This window comes from Malaclemys terrapin, chromosome 9, assembly GCF_027887155.1.
Source record: "Malaclemys terrapin pileata isolate rMalTer1 chromosome 9, rMalTer1.hap1, whole genome shotgun sequence".
Lineage (NCBI taxonomy): Eukaryota > Metazoa > Chordata > Testudines > Emydidae > Malaclemys > Malaclemys terrapin.
This window is the reverse complement of record NC_071513.1, coordinates 97,809,970-97,837,368: the sequence shown is the minus strand read 5'-3', so window position 1 is coordinate 97,837,368 and position 27,399 is coordinate 97,809,970. Positions and strand designations below refer to the sequence as shown.

General features: G+C 41.8%; 1 protein-coding gene across 1 annotated transcript; it reads right to left on the bottom strand.

Moving 5' to 3' along the window:
- Positions 1 to 27,399, bottom strand: SENP5 (SUMO specific peptidase 5). The gene is made up of 10 exons (XM_054040486.1): positions 27,287 to 27,399; positions 15,784 to 17,375; positions 10,388 to 10,493; positions 10,080 to 10,227; positions 9,440 to 9,487; positions 7,762 to 7,839; positions 4,423 to 4,560; positions 2,437 to 2,520; positions 922 to 972; positions 1 to 838 (listed from the first exon to the last, which is right to left on the bottom strand). Exons 2-10 carry the CDS (start codon positions 17,342 to 17,344, stop codon positions 728 to 730), a joined length of 2,325 nt encoding a protein of 774 aa, XP_053896461.1. The 5' UTR covers positions 17,345 to 17,375; positions 27,287 to 27,399; the 3' UTR covers positions 1 to 727.

Below are 27,399 nucleotides of genomic sequence, written 5' to 3'. Positions count from 1 at the left end.
TAGCTGAATATCTCCATGTTTTATTATACAGTCAAGTGCCGAAGTCTCATTTGTGCAAAGGCTGCTTTTCAACCACAGGGAACAGGGGGATAACGACAGCTAGATAAATGTTAACAGAGAACAATTTTTTTATTAGTGACTTCAACTCTATTCAAAGGGGGGTCTCCACACAAAGTCTGTAGGCAGATTTATCCAGCCCTCCCCCCACCCCCCAAAAAGCGGGCATTCAGTACTACACAGCCACAATGAGAAAAATGGAATAATTTGAGTTTTCAAAAAAAGGTTCTAGCTGCTCTTTTTTATGGCATTGAATTTTTTTGATACATTCAAAGCATTATTGCCTCAGAAAACGGATCATGCATCTTTATGTTGTCAGACAAATTTTTAACCTGTATTCTGTCATTTCTAGCTACATTTCAAAGGTGCACCAAATCTACAGTTTTATACCTTTTTTTAGTCGCATGCTTTGCCTATATGCATGCGTCGATAATAAATATTAAATACAGGAAAGAACATAAAAGAGGAAACCAAACTGACATTAGGAATATTTTGTGGCAGCTCTGTTAAGTCCTGCAGAAAAAGTTGAGGTAACATCGTGGCCACACCACTCAGCTGAGAGTCATTTGAAATTCACGGAAGTTTTCAGAAATTCAAGTACACAAACACCAGCTGGAACTCTTCAGAAATGCCAGAGAAAAGGCTCGACATTTTTTTTTTTTTTTTATTGTTAATCTATTAGCTGGCGCTCACACAGCTCCTTGTAAATCCTTTTTCTTACTCGTGGCATATCTTCCTGGGAGAACTGAAAAGGCTGGTCTAAGGCGAGGCACTTGCAGTACTGAGGAAAATGAAAAAGCTTAATTGAAACAGGAAAATTGACAAGAAAAAAAGCCACATAACGCTTTAAAATTACACTCTTACCTGGAGCACAAAAACCCCACAGTCACTGTCATTTTTCTGTTGTGGAATGCACTGAGGGAGGAAAAAGACGCAAGACGTTAAATGACATGTCTTTAGCCCTCCTTCAGTTTTCACTCTATGTTCTATTTAAAATCCAAAATGCGATTTTGCAAGATTAGGGAGTTCTTTTTATTGAAAACTGGTGACTCTGCAACACATACAGCTTGAGCTGCAATTACTTATTTTGGGCCCAGTCACGCCAGGGGAGGCAAACGCAGCACCTTGTTAGGATCATGCCTAGTATTTAAGAGAGTAGATATTTTATGACCGATAAATTACAGCTCTCCCTCCTATATCTGGTGTTTAATGACCAATTCAGGATCGCTTCCTCTCAATTACTTTAAATAAATATTTTAACATTACTGTCTACTTTACTCAAGTCAGACTTCAAGACATCAGCAAACTCACACAAGCCTAGAGAAATGTTTCCCTAGGTATTTGTGCTATAGAAGGTGGATCCCCATCCTCCCCACACATCTTGAAGGAAGCAATGGGCAATTTATGGGCAGGCCATTGCAAGGTTTCAGTTAGTGGCCTGCACATTGCACGGTTGCTGGCCTGGAACGATGCCTGCAAAGAGACAGTGAATTCACTGCAAATGACAGCCTTTAATTTCCTGGCTATGCCAGATCATCTCTCTCTCTTTTTTTTTTTTTTTTAATACTTGCAACTCACTAGCTCTCAGACATTCATATTTCCTTTAAATCCAAAGCATTGCAAGAGGAAAAATGATACTTTCCTAGAGCCAAAATCATCCACCTCACAGGGCTACACAGAAATAAGGGGGAGATGTGCATCTGGGATCCTCTCAGCATTGCCCTGGAACCTAGAAATAGCTCCGGTGAGTGGGGAGCCGTTGGGAGACCGTCTAATGTTCAATGACCTGTTTTATATCCTCAGCCATTATGGGGCAGTTATGCAAGTCACAAATTCCCTCGTTCGCACGTCACACAAGTTGTTCCCTTTTATCACTGCTAGACATAGTTTATTTGTTAGCGAATATAGTGCTGGTGAAATGTGCCAGACGGACAGCCCTGCAGACCAAAGCCCTCTGTCTATCCACAGCAGTAGTTGTCTTTCACTTCATACTGTCCCCTGCTGATGTGCTTCAACCTTTGGGAGCAGTCACCTCTAAAGAGCAGAGGAGCTGGTCTCTTCTGAACACACAGTTCTTTACCCCTGTGCCAACATGGGTGCTGACTGTAGTGGCTTTTGCAATGTGAATAACTTCTCCACCAGGGTCTGGGCGGAGGCCACCAGCTCACTTAATAGGAGAGAGAGGCCTGGTGGGATCTGAACGAGCAACCAAGAGCACATTAGCAAGCCCAAGTCATCCAGCTTCTTCCTTTTCGTTCATTTAAAAATACGTATTTACTGCTTCTTTAAAATAACGTGGATTTAAAAGTGAAGGTGGCCCACGCAAGAGACTCAGCTTGTAGAAGATTCACACCGGGGTTTAGAGAGGCTGGCACTAACCTTTGTAACAGCAGTTTGCCATCCCTGAAGAAACTCAGGATGATTCTTCTCTCTTGCTTCAGTCAGTAAATACTTTCGTATGTTCTTAAAAAGAAAATCAGAGCCTTACAGTTACACACAAATTAAAGCCAAGGAGAAAGGCATGCGGGTACGTTTAACCAGCGTGAGCTTGGCCCTTGTGCTTAACCCAGCTCTAGCGGTTAAGGAGGGAACTAACTGGCTTCATTGAGCACCAGGGCTGGATTTGGCCCGCCAGTCCACGCAGAAACGCAGTGGAAACCCCACCACACTTGGGACAATTAAAAGTAGATTGGGCAAAGTGTTAGAAAATGAACTGTAGAGAAGAATTTTGTACTGGCAGGAAGATGCACTAGATGGGCTAGCCTTGTCTAGTTTTAATGTATTTGATTGGCCGAGCTTGTGGGGCCCTGACACACAATTTGATTGCATTTCTCTCTTTGAACGTCACGGGATAACTTTTGACCGCTGCATCCGATCAATTCCAAAGTTTCAGGGCAGGTTCTCGGCATCAATACATAGAAGCCTATTGATTGGGGGGGGGGGGGGGAATCGTAAAATCCAAAAGGGGGGAGGGGGACAGCATCTGGTTAGCAGAGCCACAGCTTCAACCACCTCTGTAATTCTCTATAAATCAAAGAACTGGTTGTTGGCAGAAATGAATACAGTCCAGCATAACCACCTCTCTCATTTTACCATGTCCCAATTAAGCTTACAATGTTGACGCCCTTCAAGAGAAAGAAAAGAAAAAGGAGAATAAAAATGGGGGGGGGGGGGGAATAGGGAGTCACACGGAACCCCTGCCAGGGGAGAATGGGGAATTGTGGCATGGTGAAGATTGCAGAAAGTCCCTGAAATACATGGGAACGGGAGGGTGGCACACAGGGAGCTTGTGAACAATGGGAATGGAGGGATGCAAGAAGCCTCCGGTGTCTGCAATGAGCATGGCCTACAGAAGCAAAGTGTGCAACTCTCTAGTTCTATAAACATCAGGGTATGTTGACACTACAGCTGTGCTGTAGATGCTTCCTAGATTGACGGAAGGGGTTTTCCCCATTGATGTAGTTAATCTACCTCTCCAAAAGGTGGTAGCTTGGGCAATAGGGCCTAGCTGGGTCTATAGGAGGGGTTAGGTCCACCTAACAACGAGCTGCATTTTTCATAGCTTTGACTGATGTAGCTAGGTCGATCTAAGTTTTAGGAGTAGGTGAGGCCTCAGCTTTATCTTCGGCAGTTGCTGATGGGAAACTTATTTTAATTCTGACGTCCTTTCTGTGAGCTCTGTGAAATACTCTGCCTTCATACACACTACACACACTTCAAAGCTGCAGCCTGCTGTATTAGCAAGCAATTAGGTCAGCTTTGCAAAACAGCCACTAAAACTGGTCAGTCCAGGCCAAACTACTTGCCTATGTTTTACCATCATGATTGAAATATTATCAATCGACCAGACATTTAAGGAAAAAAAATGCTGGTACCTGCACTCCTCAAAAAAATAAAACAAAACGATCTTTGGTTCACAAGATGTGCAAACGGCTATCTTATTCCTCTTTGAACAATGGATTTCTCTTACTGTACTAGGCTTTAAGCAATTGTTTTTGGGGGAGTGCTACAGAAGAAGAGAACACAACAGAAAAAGTTTGCTAGACACAGATTGGTTGTATAAATATGGCAATGGCAGACCTGGGCTTTATTCCCAGGTCTGGCACAGAGTCACTGTGACCTTGGTCCATGTCTCAGTTTCCCCATCTGTCAAAGAAGTTAACTCTCCTGGACCTTTGTAATCACTTTGAGAACTGGATGAAGGCAATAGAAGTGCCCAGTATTTATTTTATTTTTAGTGCATGCACAGAGATTACATAAAGCACGATGCCTCCAAAACCTAGACTTATTTTGGATAGGATAAAAATTTAATTCTTAAAGCAAGGATCCAAGCACTTTAAGCGTAACTATAATAATTCCTCTTACCTCTACACAAAATTTAAAATGAATGCCTTGGGAATCGTAAAATGAAATAATTCGGTTAGGGATGTTCACAGTAATGAGGGACCAGTGGACTTCCAGGTGAATAGGAATTAACAGGAGAGTCTTTTTGAACAAGTCCACCTGACAAACAAAACAGTAAGTATTACCAAACAGGGAAACAGACCACGTGCAAGTTAAATACGCTTCCCACAACATTGTATTTCTTTTAAAACAGAACATCTTTGCCCTCTCCTGACCCTGAAAGTTCTCTTCTTTTAACTCCCTCCAAGAGCTCTTCACGCGGGCATTTCAGTCACACATTTGTGTCTTGTACTAGATGCAAGACATTGTTGCAGTCGAAAAAAAAACAACAATGAACACTGTGGGGGTTCCACAATTAGTCTTCACCTGCAATTGCAACCAAGCACACTCGATTTACGTGTTACAACGGAGGGTGGCGTGGGCACTCACTTTAACTAACATGGCTAACACAACCTGCAAGCAAGCTAGGCCATTTATACATCTTCGGCAAGGATGTTTCTGCAGTGAGAACGCAGCTGATTTGTACCGACTCTGCAGTGCTGATGGCGGTAAAAATGGGTCAGCAGATTAAGCAATCAGGACTCAAAGAAACCACACACAAACAGCAGGCCGAGGCACTTTTCTGACCCGTATTCACTGTAACATAGCACTTTGTTCTTGCCCAGTGAACTGCAGCTCGGACAATGAAGAGGCAGAGATACTTTCCAGGGCAAAGATTTTCTTCCTGTGTCTGCACACTGCCTAGAACATTCGGTGTGCTTCTATAAAGTCCAATAAGCAATATAAAACAGGGCGTGACTCTCCATTGCAAAGTCAATGAAAGAGGAGGCGAATATACTATACAGTGCCTAGCACACCAGGGTCCTGTGCCATGACTAGGGCTATGCAGTGCTACTGTAACACACACACAAAAATCAATAGATCTAGTCCACAAGCAAGGAATCAGAGGGCATAGGGAGCGACAACAACAAAGTTTTGGGTAAGGGATGACGGCATCTTTATGTTGAGTTCCTTAAGGAAGGTTTTACGTGCTTACGTTGTTTAATTCCTAGTGCTCGGAAAGGCAATGGAAAGCAAAAGTGGATTTCCAGCTCCCCATGCACTAGATTTTGGTTTACATGAAGAGCCATTACACACAACGGAACATTCGGAAGGCACAGAGAACAACTCATCCTGCATCATTAATGGAGCACAAGCAATTATTGGATTAGGATACTTTACCCAGCAGCAGAGGTACTGCAGTCAGACAGGCAAACAAGGAAGAAGGACTAATACCACCTTAAAAATCATATGGAATGGCGGGCTCTAAACAACATGGCAAAGTTGAGAACACGCCCTTTTTTTTTTTTTTAAGAGTAGATTAGGATTTATTCTTTTGGAAGTAAGGCATTGGAACTGCTTTGGTCTTCAACTGCACTGTCCCCTTCAATCTTCTCTTTTGTCCCCCAAAAGCACATGATATTGGTAGAATCTTGTTGTGTACACCAGAAACGCAGAAGAAACAGGACACTGGACTAACTGGACTGGTCTAATCCTGCAGGGTAATTCCTATCTATTTTTAAAAGCACTACGCAGTTGGTACAAAGCATAGCGTCCATGCTATAATACTACGAGTGGGAGAGGGGCGGGTTACATCTGTCGTAAGGAAATAAAGTGTCCGTATGAACATTAGTGGGTAACACACGATGCAAACAAGCGGTCAGACAGATACACTTCTACACCGATATAATGCGACCCGATATAACACGAATTCGGATATAACGCGGTAAAGCAGTGTTCCGGGGGGCGGGGCTGTGCACTCCGGCGGATCAAAGCAAGTTCGATATAACGCGGTTTCACCTATAATTAAATCACTAAGATTTTTTGGCTCCCGAGGACAGCGTTACATAGGGGTAGAGGTGTATTGCGACAGCAGTGCCTCACGTTCCTCTGTAGGCCAGGCTGCATATCCCATGTTGCACCACAGTCTCCCCTCTTGTAATCCAGACAGGGGGCCCAGCCTACAAAGGAGAACTGGGACATTAAGCAACCAAACTACAACTCCCATGAGGCCTTGCACCAATGTATGCAAACTAAAATATTTGGGTTTTCAGACAACAATTTGAACATTTTTTGCAGAAAGCAGACACTTTTCCTGAAAAATGTTTAGTCATAAACCCAATTTTCAATGCTAAATGCTCAACAGTCCTTGAAAGTCTGGCCCTCTGCCTTTATATCTGTACTTGAATTGTGAGAGCTATTAGTATCAGCATTTACATAACAATTTTTTGTGACAGCCTATTGCTTTTATTACAAGGGAAATGAAGTTTCCCCTCAGTGCAGTGGTGCGGTAAGAAACAGGGATCTACTTTGGAAGGGACCCACAACAGTTTAGGGCCTGACTTTAGGGATTTTTTTAACAAATATTTTCAAGTTACTTTCATGTAATACAGTCCTGTCCCCATCTGAACACTCACCAACAACGATGTGAGCATAATCAATAGTGCTCTAGAACATGAGAACCAAAAAGTGACTAGTCTAGTTTCACTTACCAAGCTTTTGCAAAATGTATAAAGTACACCACTGACCATAGTGAAAAAGCAAATTAGAATTTAATAAGTATTTAATAGTAAAAGATTTGGATCATCTAAAAAGTATCCCTTTAAAGACCACTGGTATATTTAAAAAAAAAAAAGTCACATTTCTCCACAGGGGAGGTAAACAGAAACCTGATAACTTTTCAATTCCTTTATTAAAGTACACTACAATTCCTATTTGAAGATGGGCTAACCTGATTTTTTTGTTTAATACCTGTGTTAAAATGTGGCTCTACTGTACACGCAGTCTCTAAAAATGCTTCGTGCAGTTTCTTGTTTGTCATCTCTAAATTTCCGTACCAAATGTGCAAGCGTTTACAAATAGAGGGTTTTTTTTTCTTTCAGCTGACAGCCCCATACAAACCAACTTGACTTCGAGAACCCAGGCTGAATTCTTTGCCTCTCATACACCATCACCAGCAAGAAGGGGTTCTGCCATCCAAACGGAGTTGTTAGCTACCACCCCTTTTTGCTAAGCTCCAAATGATAATGAAACTTTAAAAAAAAAAACCAGTTCTATTGATGATGCTGAAGGAGGACTAGAAGGCTTGTCAGCTGAGCAGTACTGAGAGGAGTAACAAGCGGTAAAACTTTCTTTTGTCACTTGGTACTAACGTAATTTCAAGTTAAACATTTTCTTGTGAGCGGGGAAGAAATGCGAAGTATCAGCATCCAGTGGTCTATTCTATACAAATCATAAGCAATCGACAGAATTAAATGGTACCTTTTTAGTCCATCGTTTTACACCATTATATCCTTTGGTTACCAGCTGTCTATGAAAAAAGCTGTTAAAAAAATGAACCTAGAAAGACAAATTAAAAAAAGAAATGAGGGCTAAAAGTGTGCATAAATACTTCCAGTCATGCCTAACATAACTTCAACATAATTAAACATCTAGCTGCTTAATACACAAGAACTAAAAAAGCAAAACAGCAAGAGACAAGCAAGTCTACAGATGTTTTAGCAAACCTTAAATAGCTACTGCAGTTCTTTAGAATGAAGAGAAACTCTCTATTTCCCTAGAACATGTAATGCGAAGCAGTTTATTTTTTGAACTTGGCATTCCTAAGCCTATGACATGCAGCTGCAATCCTTTGTTTAGGGAGAAGAGGCTACAGAAGAGTTACAGATATTATTCTCCTGCATTCCAGGGATTAAAATCACTGGAGGATTGGGGAAAATCATATTTTCCCATCCTCCCTACATAACTTGCTGGAAACGCCTTCCATTTTCTGCTATGTGACTCAGAACCAAATAATTTGATTGTCAAAAGATATGAAGTTTAAGACACAAAAACATGGACATCAGCGTTCAACCCTCTGGCCAGTTACAGATTTCACAAAAATGCTTCTGAAATACAGAATACTTCTTTGTCTACTGTGTTACATCTTTTGCAAGTAACTACAACCTACTGTTGTGGCGAAAGGTTGTAGATTTGTACAGTTAAAACAATTCTTTAGCATTAGGTTAACACTTGTGTTAGCATCTCAATTAAAGGAAGAGATTAATACAAAATGAAAAAGCTATAAGTCACATTTTATGCAGTTTTACAACATCCGTATTTAATAATCTTGCTGGTACTGAGGAGGTAGAAATTATTGCTTGAAAAAAGCTGGATAGTTCAGCATTTGAAAATGCTGGATAAAACCTATTAGTTATGCCAACAGAAACTTCTAACTGCATTCTACAAAGTACTAGAACAAGATCTCCCATGAGGATTTAAATTATGCACTATAAAAAGTGGGCACAGGCAGACAGATACACTCTCCAATACCACAGTTCTGGTTCATGCACTGAAAAGCAGAGAGAATACTAATGAGGAATCACTACCACCACCAATCAAAGAAGCAATGCTCTACATTCTGAGCGAGAACATTAAAGGGTTGCTATACTCTGTGCAGCCAGCCAATCTAAAAATGGCATTGTGTGGTTTCTTTGTGGTCTCAGTGATTCCATATTCAATTTGTTCAGCTTACAAGTAAACAGATGGTTCTTCTAACTGTCAGTGCTACAACCAAACTCAATCCAGAATCTGAAAGTCAAGATGGGTTTCTTCTGCCCTGAATGTCAACACCAACAATGAGAGACACTACAGCTGGAAAGTAGTTAAGAACTCTGTTGATGATGCATGAGCCAGAAGAGAATCCAGCTCACTTTCGTAATTTTTGTGGCTCTGTGAGCCTAAAAGGAATAAAAATTTGTACCTGTAAAGTGAACAAAAGACTGACTAAAGGCAGCAGATCTTGTGAGTACAGAGGGGCTATTTTTACACTGTCACTTTGAAACACCATAATGGCATTTTAATCTGAGTTACACCTCCCTCCTATTTGACCCATGTACCTAGGGTCTTATGCCATCTCTCCCTTTCTACCCCATAATGGGCACCTTTTCACAATGCTCACCTTGTCAGGGACTGCATCCATTATGAGTTCACCATACATATTAATAATCTGCAAGAGTTAGTAAAAATTATAATTTGCACAAAAATAACATTGTATTACTGGAAGTAAATCCAAGATTTGAGAGGGCATCTAAAAAAGCACACATCTTTTTTCTAACAAGAAGTTGACTAATTAGAGTAACATTCTATTATGCTCTGGAATCAACAATGGGTTGCTAGAGCAGACATAATATAAGCAGATGCTTAAAGACTGCCTCAGTGTGAAATGTTGGATTAATTCAATTGAAGTCTACTGAGGCACATCTGGAGGACTGGTACTCTCTCTGTTTTTTTGGCTATGGGCCTTGCATTGCAGTTACTTTCTCCTCTTCTAGCTAAGTGGGAGGAAATACTATCTTTTCGCACCTGCAACCGCTGTCTTCTTGAAGAGGAAGTACAATGTGGTTGCATGAGGACAGGTCTGGGAGTCAGAAACTCAAGTTCTATATTACTGGGTCTGCCAATGAAAAGCCACTCGACCGCTCTGCCTTAGTTTGCCATCTATGAAGCGAGGATAACAGTGACCTACCTCACACAGGGGGGTCTGAGGATTAGCTAATATTTTTTAATACTTTGAAGAGGTAAACATAAGCATCTCTAACCTGGTCATTTAGCCAGTTCTGACCATCCAGTGTAGCCAGATCATCCATATCTAGCATGTGCTTATTATAGAAGACCCGGAAATTGCAAGTGGAAGATTTTGGATGCCTTGTCCGATACTTCATGATTTCCCTGCTGATAAAAGGCTTTCTGAAACAGAATTGAAAAGGTAGAGACATGGATAAAGATATTCCAGGTCATACCAAATGGAGCTGTTCCAGCAGGTGTCAGTTTCAATCTGGAATGTAAATTAGTGTGTCAAATAATAACTTTTCCTTTACAAGTACTAGAATATATTACAGCTACAAACCTATGGGAGAAATCTTCATTAAAGACTTCCTTTAATCTTGCCATGACATCTTTTTCACAGAGTGGAACTAAACTGCCATATTTCTTCATCACTTCATCTAGGAATCCTTTGAATACATCAGATAAATGAAAAAGCAAACATGTAAAAAGTTGAGTTCTCTAGTCCAACAAAACCAGATATTAGAAATATTTAATAGCACAGTGTCCCACCCACCCGGTGCCAAGTTGCTGCATGCAGTTAATAGAATACAAGAGTTAAAAATGCTCAGAGAGGCACCATTAAAGAGGGGGGAAGTGATCTTAAAAGTCATCATCTACATAAAAATGTTAAACACTTTGAGCCCAATTTTCTTCATTTACGCAGAATTTATACCCAGGTATCCCACTGGAGTTACTCTCAATTTATACTTCTATAAGCAAGAGAAGAACCAGTCCCTTTGCCTATTTCTATTAACATTTTACATATATCTTATTCAAACATTGTAAATTCAGGGTGCCATCAGTTCCTACAAGAATTAAAGCACTCATTAAAACTAAATTTCTAGCCGTTAGGTTATGAAGATAACCTCCCACATGCAAAAGGAGTCAATGCAGTACTGTCTGCTGACAGCTACCATGCCTCCACTGCTGCTCACTGTTTTCTTGAACTGTAGTAAAGTAAAAACATATCAGAGTCTGATCAATTTTTACTAACTATTCAGCAGAGAAACTTGAGAATCAAGTCAATTTCACCCTGCTGTTGCTTGTGAAAGCTCTAAGCAGCAGTGACAACAGCAATTGGGGATATTCACTGGAAAAGACCAAAAGGTTGAGTCTAGAGGGAAAGTCTAGCAAACATATGTTTTCTGGCTGCTAAGAGAAACAGGAGTAGAACGCAACAAAGGGTCCTGTGGCACCTTTAAGGCTAAAAGAAGTATTGGGAGCATAAGCTTTCGTGGGTAAGAACCTCACTTCTTCAGATGCAAGGAGCAGAAGGGTGGAGACATCACCCCATTCCAGCATCAAGAAGCAGGGTAAGTAGGAGAGAAAAATCATGAGAGAGAAGACTGGAGTAACAGATCATCAAACAACGTTGACTGTTCAAAAGGAAGAGACACCAAATTCTGCAGCTCCCTTCCAGCTGCCAGAGGGCTTTTTGGAATCGAGGGAAAAACTCCCAAACATATTGGAAGCCAGAACCAGACGCTTATAAGAAAGATGGAGCCCCAGAAAAGGGACCAGGGACATCACCCGAGTAGGAATTCCAGCATCTTTCCCTTTCCCAGGAGATATGGGAGGGGACAGATAGCTCCTGTCTCACCTGGACATGGGACCCATTGCACTGGGGCTTCTCTATTTTGCATTAGCCTTTTGGCTAGTCCTCCAATTATTTAGGGTCTGATCAAGTTTCCAAGTAGCATGTATGAAGGTATAGATGGATGGGGCGGGGCAGGGCAAGGCAGGAAAAGGAGAGACTGATGGGATAAGTTGTTAGAAAATAAAATCATGGTATTTTGAGAGATTCTGGGGGAGAAATAGAAGAAGAGAAAAAATATCGGAGAAGAGATTGAAAACACAATGAAAAGGAAGATACATAAAAAGACAGGGAGGGAGAAAGGCAAAGAGGAAAACAGACTGAAAATAATGTAGGAAGACATATAGAATCATAGAATATCAGGGTTGGAAGGGACCTCAGGAGGTCATCTAGTCCAACCCCCTGCTCAAAGCAAGACCAATTCCCAGCTAAATCATCCCAGCCAGGGCTTTGTCAAGCCTGACCTTAAAAACCTCTAAGGAAGGAGATTCCACCACCTCCCTAGGTAACCCATTCTAGTGCTAAATACCATACCATAATGTATTACTGGGGAAAGGTGAAGTGAAGCCAAGAAAGGAAAGAAATTATATTGAACAAAAGTAAGAAGAAACATGAACCACACTAAAAAAAAAAGTATTGAAGTTCATTGCGGACTGTCCTTAATTGTAACTTTGTCAAACACTAACAGCATACATTGTATTCCTTTAAGTTGTAAAGGGTTGTGATCACAAAAGTGTTTTTCACCCTGGCTAGGAAATACTGTCTTCAGGTTAGACAGTGTTTGAGAAATTATTAAGCCTTATGCTACATATATTTTCTCATGCTTCAGGGACAGGACTGAGGAGTTCTTAGTTCTGTTCCTGGCTCTGGCCGACTTCTGATCTCACTTATGCTGGTATAAATAGACTCATAGACTCTGGCCTAAGGTCAGAAGGGACCATTATGATCATCTAGTCCTACCTCCCGCATGATGCGGGCCACAAAAGCTGACCCACCCACTCCTGGAAGAATTCTCTCCCTTGACTCAGCTGTTGAAGTCCCCAAATCATGGTAACTCAAAGGGGAAAACAATCCCAAGTTCAAATCTGGCACAAAGTTGCAACTTCTCAGTGCCAGCTTCCTTATCTGTAAACAGAGGGCTGAAGTTCTTTAATGCTTGAAAAGAACGTTGAGGTCCTCAGATAGGCAGCACTACAGACGCGCCAAACATTACTTTTTGCAACACCTTTGCACAATAGGGCAAGATTTAGATTAATCTAAAATCCTGGAGAGAGATTAAAAGGACAAACAAAACCACAAATATCAAAGAGGTTGAGAATTAAGACACTGACCTCATCTCTACCTTCCCTCAGTCTGACCTACCAATCACATTGATCTTAGGCCCTCGTGTGATACCCCAAGGCTCAAAGAGAACAAATGTGCACTTCTTACACCTTCCATCTGAGGCCCTAAGGTTTCTACAAACATTGTTAGTCTAGCTAGGAATGACTGTCTGGGGCCACATGGATTGGCTGACTGGGCCTTTTTTGAGGTCACATGTACCAACACACCTAGGACCTCTTTATTGGAAAACAAAAATCCCTTCACCCATTCTCTTAAATGGATCGGGGAGAACGCTGTTGAGGGGGAGACAACAAAAGGGACCTGGAGACCTAAAAGGCAACCTGATGGACCCTCCTATCAAAATACTGTCTCTGCAGCACTTTGTGGTCCCTGCAGGCACTTGTAACCCACTGAATGAATATCCAAACTCAATTGGGAATTCCATATGCCAAAATTTGTATTTCGCCACTGACTACCAGTGGAGCAGGATTTGGTCCCCAGTTAATAACAAAGTATATTCAAAGTGAATACTGGGTCATAAACTGCTTATGAAAGCACAGCTGGGTTTCTTGGGAATGGAAAGAGGAATCCAAAGAGCCCAGAAACTCTTGAGAAAAGAAAGAAAAAAAAAAAAAAAAGAGGAGTGAAAGTCTACTGTTTATTTTTCCTCTTTTACGAGATTTCATATGCCACCCCTCTCCCCCCAAAATTTAAAACTTTAAGAAAATTAAATATGAATGAACCAGAGTATTAGCAATCAATATTGCCAAGGTGTAAATCATTAAGTTAATGGTGTACTTCCTACTTGGAAGAAGGCATTCACCTTCTATCTTTGAGCCTCACAACATATCTGAATACCACCCCCAATAGGGTGTTCATTCACATCCCGCTGGTGCTTACTGCTGTAATGAATTAAGCTTCAAAATATCCCTGAGAGGTATTATTATACCAATTTTTTCTAAAGTAGAAACTGAGGCCCACTGTTTAAGTGACATGCCCAGGGCCATTTAGCAGTGCCAAAATAAGCGAACACAAGCCAGATCACCTGATTTTGCCTGTGCTTTAGCCACAAAGCCTCCTCCCCCATCTAGAACATCAAGGGTGGAATTTAATTGAGCCCTATTTAGATACTTTGGCCAAGTATACACCACAGGAATTACAGTGGGATAGCTACGGTGATGCAGCTATGTCAATTCAGCCCCATCGTGTAGACGCAGCCAATAGCAATGGATGGAGTTTTTCCGTTGCTGTAGAACACCGCTTCTCCAAGCAGCGGCAGGTGGATCAACCTGTGTCTACACCAGGGGTTAGGTCAGGATAGCTACAACACTCCTGGATATGGATTTCACACACCTCTGAGTTCTGCAGCTATGTTGGCCTAAATTTTAAGTATAGACCAGGCCTTAATTTTAAGTATAGACCAGGCCTTAATTTTGCTTCCAAGTGAACTGAAATGCTATTAGCCAGCTGACACACCCAAGTTCAGGGATCTCAATTTCTCTGCATGGTCTGAAGGAGAGAGAAGCTGGATGCCGGTCTGTTCCTCATTTCCCTCTGGCTTGCTTTCCACAGAGAACTGAAAGTAGAGGAACAATGCATACATATTCACTGTATATGAGCAAATCACTTGTCTCAATAGGGTTCAAAGGAATTTTTGTTCAATGCTAGACCATATTTTGCATCCAGCTTCTCTCCCCTTCACACCATGTTTTGGAGGATCGACCATAAAAAGCTTCCCAATAGTTTCTCCAGACAGGGAAAGTGGAGAATTGGGGCAAAATTTGAGTCTGTCAAATTTAGTAGCAATCCTTTAACACTCCTTGTCAAAGGGAACATATAACAGGCTGTATAATCTACTGAAAATAGGCTGTTCTAATGAAAACCAATTGACCCACAGTTATCTGAGTGTTGCTGGACTCTACCAGTATCTTAATGGTACAATACAAAAGGGAGTGCTAATTCTTACTACATTGTGTTATATATATCCTGACATCAGATAAGGTTGTATATACAACACACTTCAAACACAAGTATTTGTATCATGCTCCACATTAAAAGAAACTCCATCAGGCAGGGTCGGTTCATCATGTATAATGAATATGAGTGTTCCCTTTTGGTTTTTTTTGAAGTTTTGTTTGGATTTAGACTTTTCCCTGTTCAAACATTTAGGGTATGAAAACCCAAAAGTGAAATTGACTGGTTTAGTCCCCTGCTTAAAGCTAAATGAAGCTGAGAAATTACACAGGCAGTAAGCCTAGGGAAAAGCAAATTAGATCACTATCTAAGTTGCCAGTAATATGTGAGAGTACCTGATTTTTTTTAAAAGGCATTTTAACCCTATACTGTCCCTTTATAACCTCAAGGTAAAAACATTTTCTAAATTTAAAATGCTGATCCATATTTTTCACAAGCAGCCCAATTCGATTGTATTCTCTAAAACGAAGTAGAAAGATGTACCATTCAACAATTGTTGAAAAATAAAAGGCTTGCGTCAATTAAGCATTATACCCATACTTCAGAAGGTACCATTCTAAAGCTAGCATAAGCGAGCCTGCCAAGTGAGGAAAGTACTGCCCCATTTCCCTTACAACAGCCCTCCTCATCACAGCTTCTCATCTCAGTTGGAGTATTAAGCTACACACTTTTTGCAATTCATGGTGCATGACCATTTTAATAAAGGAATTAAAGTGGTAAGGAAACTTCAAATATTCCCAACTTCATATGCTATGCCCAGCTATTCTCAAGAAGGACTAGCTTTATATCATGTGTAAAGAGTATACCACAAATCCATGTTGATAACTGCTCATCAGCCACACGAGAAACTTTCTGACTGTTCCTTCTGCCTCCCTTTCGAGCTCCTGAGTTTAGTCCTGTGCTTTCTGGCAAAGGCTCCTCTAGGGGGCTTTTACAATAAGGGTGATCTAGTAACTTTGCACTAAAAATGTCCAGATTTATGGAGCCTTCGACTTCCATCTGGGAAGAGCTGTCTTCATTTTGTGCCAGCTCCCCCGAAAAAGGTCCATTTGCAAGGTTATTGTTCATATTTGAATCCCCCTTGCAGGATTCTAACAATATCATTTCATCAACACACATAACCTGATTAGATTCTGCATCTTCTTGACCTGAAATTGCAATTTCTCTCTCTGTTACTGAGAGGAAAAGATCCTCCTGGCAACTGTCCACTACAGGAGCCTCGTTTGTTTCCGTCCCGTGCAAGGTCTCTGTACCCAAAGGAGCTGTTTTGTGCAGCTCTGGTTGGCAGATTTTAACATTGCCATCTCTGGATGCAGGTTCCTCAGAATGTAGCTCATCACATTGTAATGCATCCTGTGTAAGGCAGATGTCCGATGCAGGTGTCTTATTCTCCTCAGCTACAGGTCCTGGTGTATTATTGTTCATATCTGATGAGCTATACAGGTTCCAAAAGGAGTTATTTTTAGATTTCCAGCAGGAAAACCAGTTACAAAATCCACCTTCAAAATCTCCTTGAAGATTCTCTTGACAGTCCCTGGTAACTTTCTCCACCCAGCTTGGCTTGATTTTACTTGATTTGCAGGTTTTGCCTCTTGCTCTAAGTTTTGGGGATTTTATGATTCTATCCCGAAACCTAATCATAGAAAGTTTCTTATGCATCATAAATACAGGTATCTTTTTTACAGTATACTGGTTAAATCTGGACCTCTTTTTAGTAGTCAAGGGGCCACAAGTTCCATTCTGCTCTAGCCCTCTGCAACAGCACCTTCTTTTACTATTGTTTAAGACTACCACGACTGCATTGCCTTCATCATTATTGCGTTCCTTCCCACTGGGTGTGAAACCATCCTTCTTTACAGGTAAGATAGTGTCGCACAGCCCACCACAAAAGGCCCTGTGGTCATTGCCATGCATGCAGCCAAGACTAGCGTCTGCTTGTAATCCAGTGACTCTGTTCAAGAGATCTTCACCCTGAAAGGGTTCATTGTCCAACTTCTCTATTGCCTCCGCACGTGGGCTTCCAGTTTTGCCATTGGGAAAGGGCTTTTTTGCCCTTCTGGACGTTTTTGTAGAAAAGGTGCTGTGTTCAGCAGTTGGTTTTTGATGGTTTTTTGCATTTAGAAGCACTTTAGGAACCCACTCACTCTGGAGTCTGAGTGCCTTCCTTCTGCCCTGGAGAGATCGGTACGCTTTGTTCCGGTTTAGGCTCACAACTGATTGAGCACTTTGTCTTTTTCTCTTAGCTAGGAAAAAATGCTTCTTTTGGAAACAGTATTTCCTGAGCCCCCAAAATCCAGTGGTCCATCTTCTAGAAAGGAACAGCAATCGACTTCTTTTCCAATTTAAATTTCTTCTATGTTCTTTCATTTTTCTGCTGCATTATGATCTCGAAGGGCAGCTGTAAGAATAAGGAACACAAGGTTACATTTCAGATAACTTTGAATTCAAAGCCATGAAAACACAATTCACATTCCTCCGGGAGCGTGTCTGTCTAAAATTCCAAGAGCCTCCCGAATCCCCACATTGCATTAGAAGTTCAAGCATAACGGTTGCAATGGCTTTCTCACCAACGTGTTACATGTGTCCGCTCCCAGTTCTATATTCAGCCGCTCCTCTTACTTAGATTAAAGAGCAGGTAACCTCTCATTCAGATCACTCTCTCCTAATCTTAATTTTGACCCAACTTGGGCTAGTGAATCTGTAAAGCATAGATAATATTTAACTGCCATCTTAGGAGTTTTAAACCACAGGCTTAAGTCTGAAAGTTAGCCACAAGCATGCCTCGCTATCAGATTCCACCAGGGACATAACGAAGCCCGATTATTGCATAATAAACCTTAAGTATTGGGGAGCCATCCTCTGGTGAACCAGTTCAACAGAAACTCTTCCATTAAAAAGGAACTAAAATGATCACATTCTTTCTTCACTATAAATGACGTTTCGCTATAGCCAAGTCCACTGTAAAATGGTTCCTCTATCTTTAAAGGGCAATGCCGTAAGCTGCCATAACCAAAATTAACCCTTATACTAACAAAATAGTACCAGCTCAAGACACTGACTGAGCCTTCTAAACAAATCCCTTTCCCCATTGCAATGGCCCGTATCCTAGATGGGCAAATATAAACAGTTAAAACTGGGAGGATGTGCGTTTAGGATCACACAAGACTGTCCAATAATTCTAAAGTTAAGGGCCACGTAATACTATCAGTTCACCCACATTACACGCTCTCTGCTTAGGCATAGTTAGTGGTCTAACTAGTAACGTCAAATATATGTACATCCCGGAGAAGTAAAGGTTATTCCAAGAACCTTCTGGGGAGCAGAGTCCACCTTTGACAGACGTGAAGGGGATATGCGGAAGAAGGTTCACATCACTGTTGCTATGCTTGGCAACAGTCATTTTTCTGCCAGGCTGGATGAAAAGAATAGCAGAATATTTGAACAAGCAACAGAGCAGGGCAACACCAATGGAAAAAACATGGATGCTTGCAAAGGTGTCACTGCAACTCTGTCTGCTTCATGCAATTTGTCCCAGGGCCTGCCGAGGACACAGTATGTTACAAGTGGGGCAGGGCTTCCTTTGCTAAACGTTTTAGGAGATGACGCCAAGCATGCTCAGAAGTGATTTGTCACTCACTTATTTTGACTTGTTTTCCCCCACTTCACCAACTGAAAGATCTGCTTCTCAAGAAGGATGATTATTACAAAATTTGGAGTTTATCCACAGCAGCATGAGGTGCAACTGTGACACCAAAGGAACTTCCACACATTTAAAAACAAGAGAGAGTGGTGTCTAAACTGAGATCAAGCACAGAAATGTCAGCCTTAAAGGAGAATTTCAGTTATGAACATGTGGAAACAGACGTTGACAATGGGAGTCCTGACATAACCCTGACTACAGAGTTCACGCTTGAAAAACCTATTAGAGTGAACAATCAGAAAAATGGATAGGTTTTATTTTGCTGGGATAGAAATGCAAACAGAGGGTAAAGAATTTAAAGGTTAGTACTACTTTCTTAAAGCTACTCCCACTGTACCATGAAGGTAAGCGGCTGACTTGCAGAGAGTTGTGAATCATGAAGTAATAGACTGGGACACACATTGGTAAAAACCAGTACAGATCACCAGCACAACGGTGAGCAAGTAGTCTATTTTTTGTCAGCCTTATTAATAAGGCAGTCATTACTGTTCTCCTAAATGGGATATAACAGCAACTCCTATAAGGGGGATTTCCTCACATTTCCTCTCCTGGCTTTCGCCTGTCGCTCTTTAGGCTAGTTCCTCCGTAAGAGTATATCTTACCTGCAGAGTTAGCCTGGGTGATCAGCACTGAGGTTAGCATAGCCCAGGCAGAGCATCCTTACTGCAAAGCTCTACTCATGTTACTGTGTCCACACTGGTGCTATAGTCCCCAGTGAGAGACACTAGGACCTCTGGAGGGTTACCCCATAGCTCTTTGCACTGCACCACTATGAATTGTTTTGCAATGCACCGTGGACAATGTATGTGTGTGCTGGCTGGCATCTCTGTTCAAGTATGTAGACGTGCAGTAGAAATGTAGCAGACCACATGAAATGTGGAATTCAAATGCTGAACCCGTGTATACAAACTGGAAGGTGATGTCCAGTATGGAAGAAAGGAGTAGGCAAAGGGCAAGAAAATACAGCCAATGGTCTGTGATGGGATGGGATCTGAGTTACTACAGAGAATTCTTTCCTGGGTGCTGGCTGGTGAGTCCTGCCCACATGCTCAGGGTTTAGCTGATCGCCATATTTGGGGTCAGGAAGGAATTTTCCTCCAGGGCAGATTGACAGAGGTCCTGGAGGTTTTTCGCCTTCCTCTGCAGTGTGGGGCACAGGTCACTTGTTGGAGGATTCTCTGCACCTTGAGGTCTTTAAACCACGATTTGAGGACTTCAATAACTCAGGCCTAGGTTAGGGGTTTGTTACAGGAGTGGGTGGGTGAGATTCTGTGGCCTGCGTTGTGCAGGAGGTCAGACTAGATGATCATAATGGTCCCTTCTGACCTTAAAGTCTATGAGTAGGCACTGGAGGATTATCAGAACCTCTGTTGATTAGCCTGTATCCCATGTGGGTAGGTTACCAACCCCAATTAAAGTGGAAACTGACCAGCCAGTCAGCCCATGTTCAAGTAGATAAAATATATTTTTAAAATTAGGTTTTATTTAAATATTTTCTTCTTTTTTAAAATAAATGTATTTAAAATTAAACTTGAAATTATAACTGCCTATATGAAGGCCTAAACTTATAATTAAAATAACTGAAATTAAATTTAAAAAAATATTCAAGCACTACAAGTTTGCTGCTGAAGTTTTAAAGAAAGACTACTCTGGTAGAAGTCACTGGCCAAGCACCCGGAACTAGAGTTTACTGGAGTGCTAAACCCACTTTTGACAGCAGTAGCCTGTTCTGCCGGTACAGAGAGAATATTTTCTTCAGTTATTCAATAAATTCAATTCAGTGATTAGTTCATTCAAAGTTAAGAAACCAAGTGGAAGTTGAAAAGGCAGAAGGGCTTGTTTTCCCTCTTCCAAACTATGAATAAAAACGAGGTTTGGGGACGAGAAATACGAGTTTTGAAATCTTAAAGGACGTGGTGATCAGAAACAATCAGTTTAATGCACTAATTACAGTTAATAGTCCTATGTTTAATAAATCAGTTTTAAATGCAAAACATGTTTTCGATAAACTTTATTTGAATAAAAACAATTTTAAAATGCTGTACTTGTGCATTTCATTGAATTCCAATTTCACTCCAAATGTAGCTTGACTTAAATCAAATAAAAAATGAATCTAGTAAATAAACGTGTCATTTGCCATTTTCTAACATCGTATCAAAAAAGAGAATAGAAATATGAATACACGTATGTTTACATTTATGGAAGCAATTATATAGCTTGAACATCTCCTCCTGGTTAACAAAAAATACAAAGTTTAGCGTAAAGGGCAATAGTTAATTGCAAATAAACATGTTTTAATGGTTACCAACTAATGATAATCAACCTCTCTTTTGGTAAGTAACTAAAAAGTACAAACGCAAGACAAGATTAAAATTGCTGATTTAAAATCAGTCCACCTGCCCCGGTTTGAAGCACCACCAAACCCAGATCACAGTATTGTGGGTGTGGATGGCAGCAACAATAGGGGATTGGCTAGCTGCAATGAAGACATAGCCTCAGACTCCAGTTAGGGTATGTCTGCACTACCACGATAAGTCGACCTTAGTTACACAACTTAGCTGAATAACGTAGCTGGAGTCGACATAGTTTAGGTCGACTTACTGCGGTGTCTACACTGTGCTGGGTCAACGGGAGACACTCTCCTGTCGACTTACCTTACTCTTCTCGTTCGGGGCAACCGGAGGGCGATCTGTGGTTGATTTAGCGGGTCTTCACTAGACCCGCTAAATCAATCCCCAGTGCATCAATTGCCAGAGGATCAATCCGGCAGTAATGTAGACACAGCCCAGTAGTGTAGACACAGACCGAGGTTCAGAGATCCTTTCTGGAAAACTGCAACAGGAACTGATTGGGCCTTTCAAGTAGCAGCAGCAGCGCTCCTGAACCTTGTCAGGCAACAAAAACAGAACTAGCAAGCTGCACGGTAGTGATTCAACACAAAGCCAGCCAACACCTCCCTTCACTTAGCTCTGGTTCAATGGCTCCTAACTCACTGCCCTTTTTGTCGTCGTAGTTTCCCTTTAACTGCCATGGAACTTTCCAGAACCTTCCTTCAGATCCCTGTAACATCACTTACTGGCAATCTCAGACACTCAGATACCACGATGAGCACAGAAGAGCCTGCATCTTGCAGCCTGAGCCATAAAAATATCAGTCTAGACAACTTCATGAACATACCTTCAAATCTATTAAATTTGTTAGTCTCTAAGGTGCCACAAGTACTCCTGTTCTTTTTGCGGATACAGACTAACACGGCTGCTACTCTGAAACATACCTTCCAATGTTTTTTAAGAACAGCTCTCATGCACAATCCCATTTGGAGACATTGGTTCACCTCTAAACCTTGAGATTTTCTAATATGGCATCTGACACTAGCCTTTCTCCACACTGACGCAACTTCACCAGCGGAAACACTAGCATTGTCAGGACTCTGGATTGCTGCTGGCTTTTTAACCTCCAGCAGGCCGAGACAACTGTGGCTAAAAATGCCTGCAGCTGCCATTGTCTTCTCCGCACTAAACTGAATTAGTTAGAGCAACAGAGAGAAATTTCTAGGAAAAACGACCTAGTGAAAGTAAGACCGAACAGTAAAAAAAAAAAAAAAAAAAAAAGACATGAGGCTAACTTGAGTTGTTCTCAAAGCAGAAGTGTCACAAAGCCTAAATGAAATTTGCAATATTGTTGCAAAATTGTGTCACTAACTGTTGGACACTAGTCCCAATGTTCTTAAAAATGGGACATCAACTTAATACACGTCTATCCAAAAAAGCTGACTTACTATTGTTATAATACTTCATATTACTACAAAGATTAACAATAATTTCCCTATATTTCAGTTCAGGCATTTGGCACACACAATGTATAGTCAATTTCACTATTTCTCATGCTTTGCTAGTCAGTTTCTTCTGTTTGCCTGAATCATTCACACAATGGGGAGAGGAAAATATTTTTTAAAAATACGAAAAAGTCTATCTCCCCAAGTGTAGATTTCAAGATGGTGCCCCTTTAAGAAAAAGCCTTCCAGGGAGTGGTTAAGTATTATTTTAACAGTCTGAAAAGTTTCCTCTTTTCACCATTATTAGTAGAATTGAAAGCTGCAAAACAATATTCTATATGAAAACGTTTAATTGAAAAATACTACAGTAAAGGTTTTCTACATTTAATTTTTTCAGTGCTGCAAGAACCATCACTGGTTTTGCGTGCTCTCTCAACTTAAAAAAATATTTGGGGTAATAGCTGAAAAATGCACTAATAGCAGAGAAACTGAACTGTGCAACATATTTCTCAGGAGAGTTGTACACGTGTCTTAAAAAAAAACGAACTCACTACTTTGCCACTACAAATGTTACATTAAAACGGTTACATGAAATCAAAATTAAGAATTTGGGCTTAAAAATCAAAGAAACTTCGAAGATACAGCTGACACTACATCCTTAAATCCAATGCAATACATGGCATACACTGTCTAGGATCACTCACTGCCAGGTTCTGTTTTCTTAGCTGCAGTAAGTAGGCACAGCAGGATGACAGCACACAGTTTGCCTCAGCTCTGAGAATACTCCCACTCTTTGGGGATGTTAAACTCCACTATATTTTATTTACACTACACTGAAACAGTATGTTTCCATTTATTTCCCCCATACTGATTAGTGTCAAGGTGAGATAACTTACAGATTACATATGGTACAACATTTGTTGCACTGGCACATGTGGACTCTTGTTTTAAGTTAGCGTCAAGTACAAATTTGGTATTCAAAATTTTACGTTGGGAGCAATTCAATATTAACTAAATTTTGAAACCAAGGTATTTGAGGTATACAAGTTTATTTTGCAGAGGTGTCATGCACCCCTATAAATGCAAAGAAATTTAATTTTATATAACATTGGTATGAATAATTAGTCCTCATACAATAAACTTCTTCTGGCTGCCATTTTAAAATTAAATGTAAAAACTGCCAGATTACTTAGGTCCAATTTTGCCTCAGATGTGCACAACTAGTATTTTCTCCAGTAAAATTAAATAGTTATATTCAAGTACAGAAACTCAATTTAACACCAAGGGCCAAATTCTGCACAGGTGCAACAATTTTTAACCCCAAAAGGTCCTTTTACTTTGTTTGTGAGCATAGTTCATACATGTGCCATCCCAGCTATATTTTAGTCAACACATGACATTCATTGCTAGAGCAAAATTAACTTACTATGTCACCATCCTCAGTGAAAAGAAGTACTGGAAAACATATGGCACACTTGAATCCTTAACTGTGAATATTCTTCCTTTTTCTGTTCAGCTACATGCTTGCGACACTGTAAAGATTATGTGCATTTCTGGAAGTTATCAGAGAATTTTCACAGCTAGCTTAATACGAACAGAAGACCACCCTATGAAAAGTTTTGAAAAAACAACTAAATGGTTGAAATATGGAAACGGAAAATTTTAATTTATACACACAATGAAAATGGGAGATAATCACATATCACTGCATTAGCAGCTATTGATGTTTAGCTCAAATTTGATGTAATTCCGTTTGTACAGATTAAAATTTACAGTACTGGATATAGTATCTCTTCACTTCCTGTTCTAAACCTTTGTGCAATGTTTCTGTGCACCACTGAACAACTGCTGAGTTTCACGGAGTAGTGAAGTAACCCTCCAGTGGTGAAGTAACACCTAGACAGCATGCTTTGGGATGAAAGATACTATACACATGTAAGGTATTACAAATAGTGACTGACAAAGTCCAATAGTATCAAGTATGTATATCAACAAAAAATAAGTTATGAAAATTATTGCCAATAAAGGGATGGTGTCAGGCATATTTAGCCCAAAAATTAGGCTGATCTTTATACAAATAAGGTCTTTAGTAGAAAAGTTTTAATTCCATTTAAAAATTTTTAGTCTTGCAACTTTTTGGTTGGTTTTATAATCACATGAAACAAACTCTGAAACACCATCCCAGTCACTATATCAAAGCAGGAATGTGCAACTGACAAAGCTAAAGTGAAATTTGTCTATTTTCATTGTCCGAGCAGAGGAACTAGAAATTTACATGCACAGTTTCTGCATGTATCATGGATTGAGGGGCCTCCCTGATGTTTTCACAGAATTTAAGCTTTCATTAAAAAATTAAGAGCCTACTTTCCGAGCTGTTAAGCACCTACAGCTTCTACTGATTTCAAGTGAAGTTGCCTGTGCTTAGCATCTTTTGAGAAAGTTTTCCTGTCTTCTGAAGCATGCAGAGAATGAAAAATTAGTTCCGAAAGGTGCAAACTTCCCTTCTTATGTCCATGGTTTTAACTCTCAAGACAGTTGAGAAATTAAATGCCATCAAAACCTACTGGGTGAGCTGGAAGTTTCAGCAACAACAATGCGATTGTAAGATCATCCATTTGAGGATGCTCAGTTGGAACAGGTGTCCATGTATCCAATTTGTGTTTTTATCCTTCCGCCACACAGGACTCTCTGTTCAGCTTCCCTCTGCCTTGCAACTCAGGTCCCCAGTGACCGTGCTGAGCACCAGTGCCTTGGCACCAGCTGTCAGCCTCTGAACTGTATCATGTGCTGGCATAACCCCATAGGGCAGAAGGGCTCTTCCATTGCTATAGGAACACCACCTCCCCAGGCAGCAGTAGCTAGGTCAAAGGAAGCATACTTCCATTGACCTAGCCAGGTCTACACTGGGAGTTAGATTGGCATAGCTACAATGCTCAGGGGTCTGGATTTTTCAAACTCCTGAACACGATACCTATGATGATCTGAAAGTATAGCCCAGGCCTTAGGAACTGGTGGTCTGAGGCAGCTGAATCTTTAGTTTATTGAGGGAGAAGCAATGCTGGAAATCTCTTCAAGAGAAGACTGGAAGGCCAGGAAGGGGAGTTGATAGCACAGTATGGTTGAGTACTTCCTACAATGAAAAATGATTCCAAAGTCCTCCTCTGCTTCTGAAGTTACCAAATCATCCCAAGCCCTATATCAATTTCCAGCCACCAAAATTCTTCTTTCTTCTGCACATCTAAAAATCCTCGCACTCCAAGAAAGAGCTCACTTGACCCTACACATCCAAGACTTTACTTGGCCTATCGTCTGAGATAGGTATGTACTCATGGTGACCAGCCCCTCTCGCTGACGAGGCTACTATCAATTTTTAGTGCACCAGCTCGAAGTGTGCACATTTCCTTAGTGAGTGAGAAACTGGAACAGGGAGAAGGACCCTGCTGTCAGCTGCAAACAACTAGACTCCTCCAGTAAAGTTTGCAAGGTTGCTCTGATTGGTCCAGGAGCACCTGTTCACTTTGATACCTTACATTTGAGTGACTCCTTGCATTTTACACTAATATCCGATAGCAAAGAAAGGAATAAGCCAAAATAGAGATGTAATCTAAACAAAATATCTTGCTCCAGGCAAGGCCTCAGTGTTTTTTGGCAAAATTCCCCAATGAAATCATATTGCTTTTTGGGGAAGTCTGTACCAATGTCTCCGAAATTCCCCTGCATGTTTCCCATGACCCTGAGAAATACAACAAAAAGCAAACGCCGTAAATAGTTAGAAATCTTTAAAGTTCTTTCAGTGATAATAATTTAAATCACTAGTAACCTAAGCATCATAAAGACAATGTAGATTTTAAATGTGAATTTTAACCAATAAAGATCTTTTTAATCTGTGTGCTCAGACTAGTCTTTCCTTGGAAACCGGGAGAGAGAATTTTGAGCATGTCTTCTCCCAGCCTCCTCGATGGATGTCACAGAAAGTGTTTCAAGAAAACATAAAAACCAAGACACAGGGAATAGCTCTGTACTTCCTCCAACAATTCAAACCACTCTCTGGGGAGCTGGCAAGAAACTCTGTCCCTTTCCTATGGGGTCCTTCCCTCCACCACACAGCAAAACCAAGGCCTCAACTTCCCTCTAGTCTCTCCCAGCAACTGGTTACCAGCCTCACACCCAAAATGGGGACAGGAGCCACTCTGACCATTCCCAGCCAACCCTGGGCCCCGAGCAAGCAGATCCCTTGCACACCCCAGCCCCAGCCGGGCCCCCAACACGCTGCCCCCCTTGCACACCCCAGCCCCAGCCGGGCCGCCAACACGCTGCCCCCCTTGCACACCCCAGCCCCAGCCGGGTCCCCAACACGCTGCCCCCCTTGCACACTCCAGCCCCAGCCGGGTCCCCAACACGCTGCCCCCCTTGCACACTCCAGCCCCAGCCGGGTCCCCAACACGCTGCCCCCCTTGCACACCCCAGCCGGGTCCCCAACACGCTGCCCCCTTTGCACACCCCAGCCCCAGCCGGGTCCCCAACACGCTGCCCCCCTTGCACACCCCAGCCGGGTCCCCAACACGCTGCCCCCCCTTGCACATCCCAGCCCCAGCCGGGCCCCCAACAAGCTGGCCCCCCACGCGCAGCCCCCACCCGCTGGGGCCCCCCACGCGCAGCCCCCACCCGCTGGGGCCCCCCACGCGCAGCCCCCACCCGCTGGGGCCCCCCACGCGCAGCCCCCACCCGCTGGGGCCCCCTTCCGCTCCTCAAACTCTACCCCCCCCGGCCCCAAACCGGCCCCTGCTGCCCCAACCGGCCGCCAGGCGGGCGGGAGCCGAGCCCCGGCTCGTACCTCTGTCCCTCGTTGTCGTCCAGCGCATCCCGGCCGCAGCAAAGCGCCCCCGGCTCCGCCTCCCGCCGCCGCCGGCACCCCTGGCTGGCGCAGCGCCTCCCGCCAGTCACTGA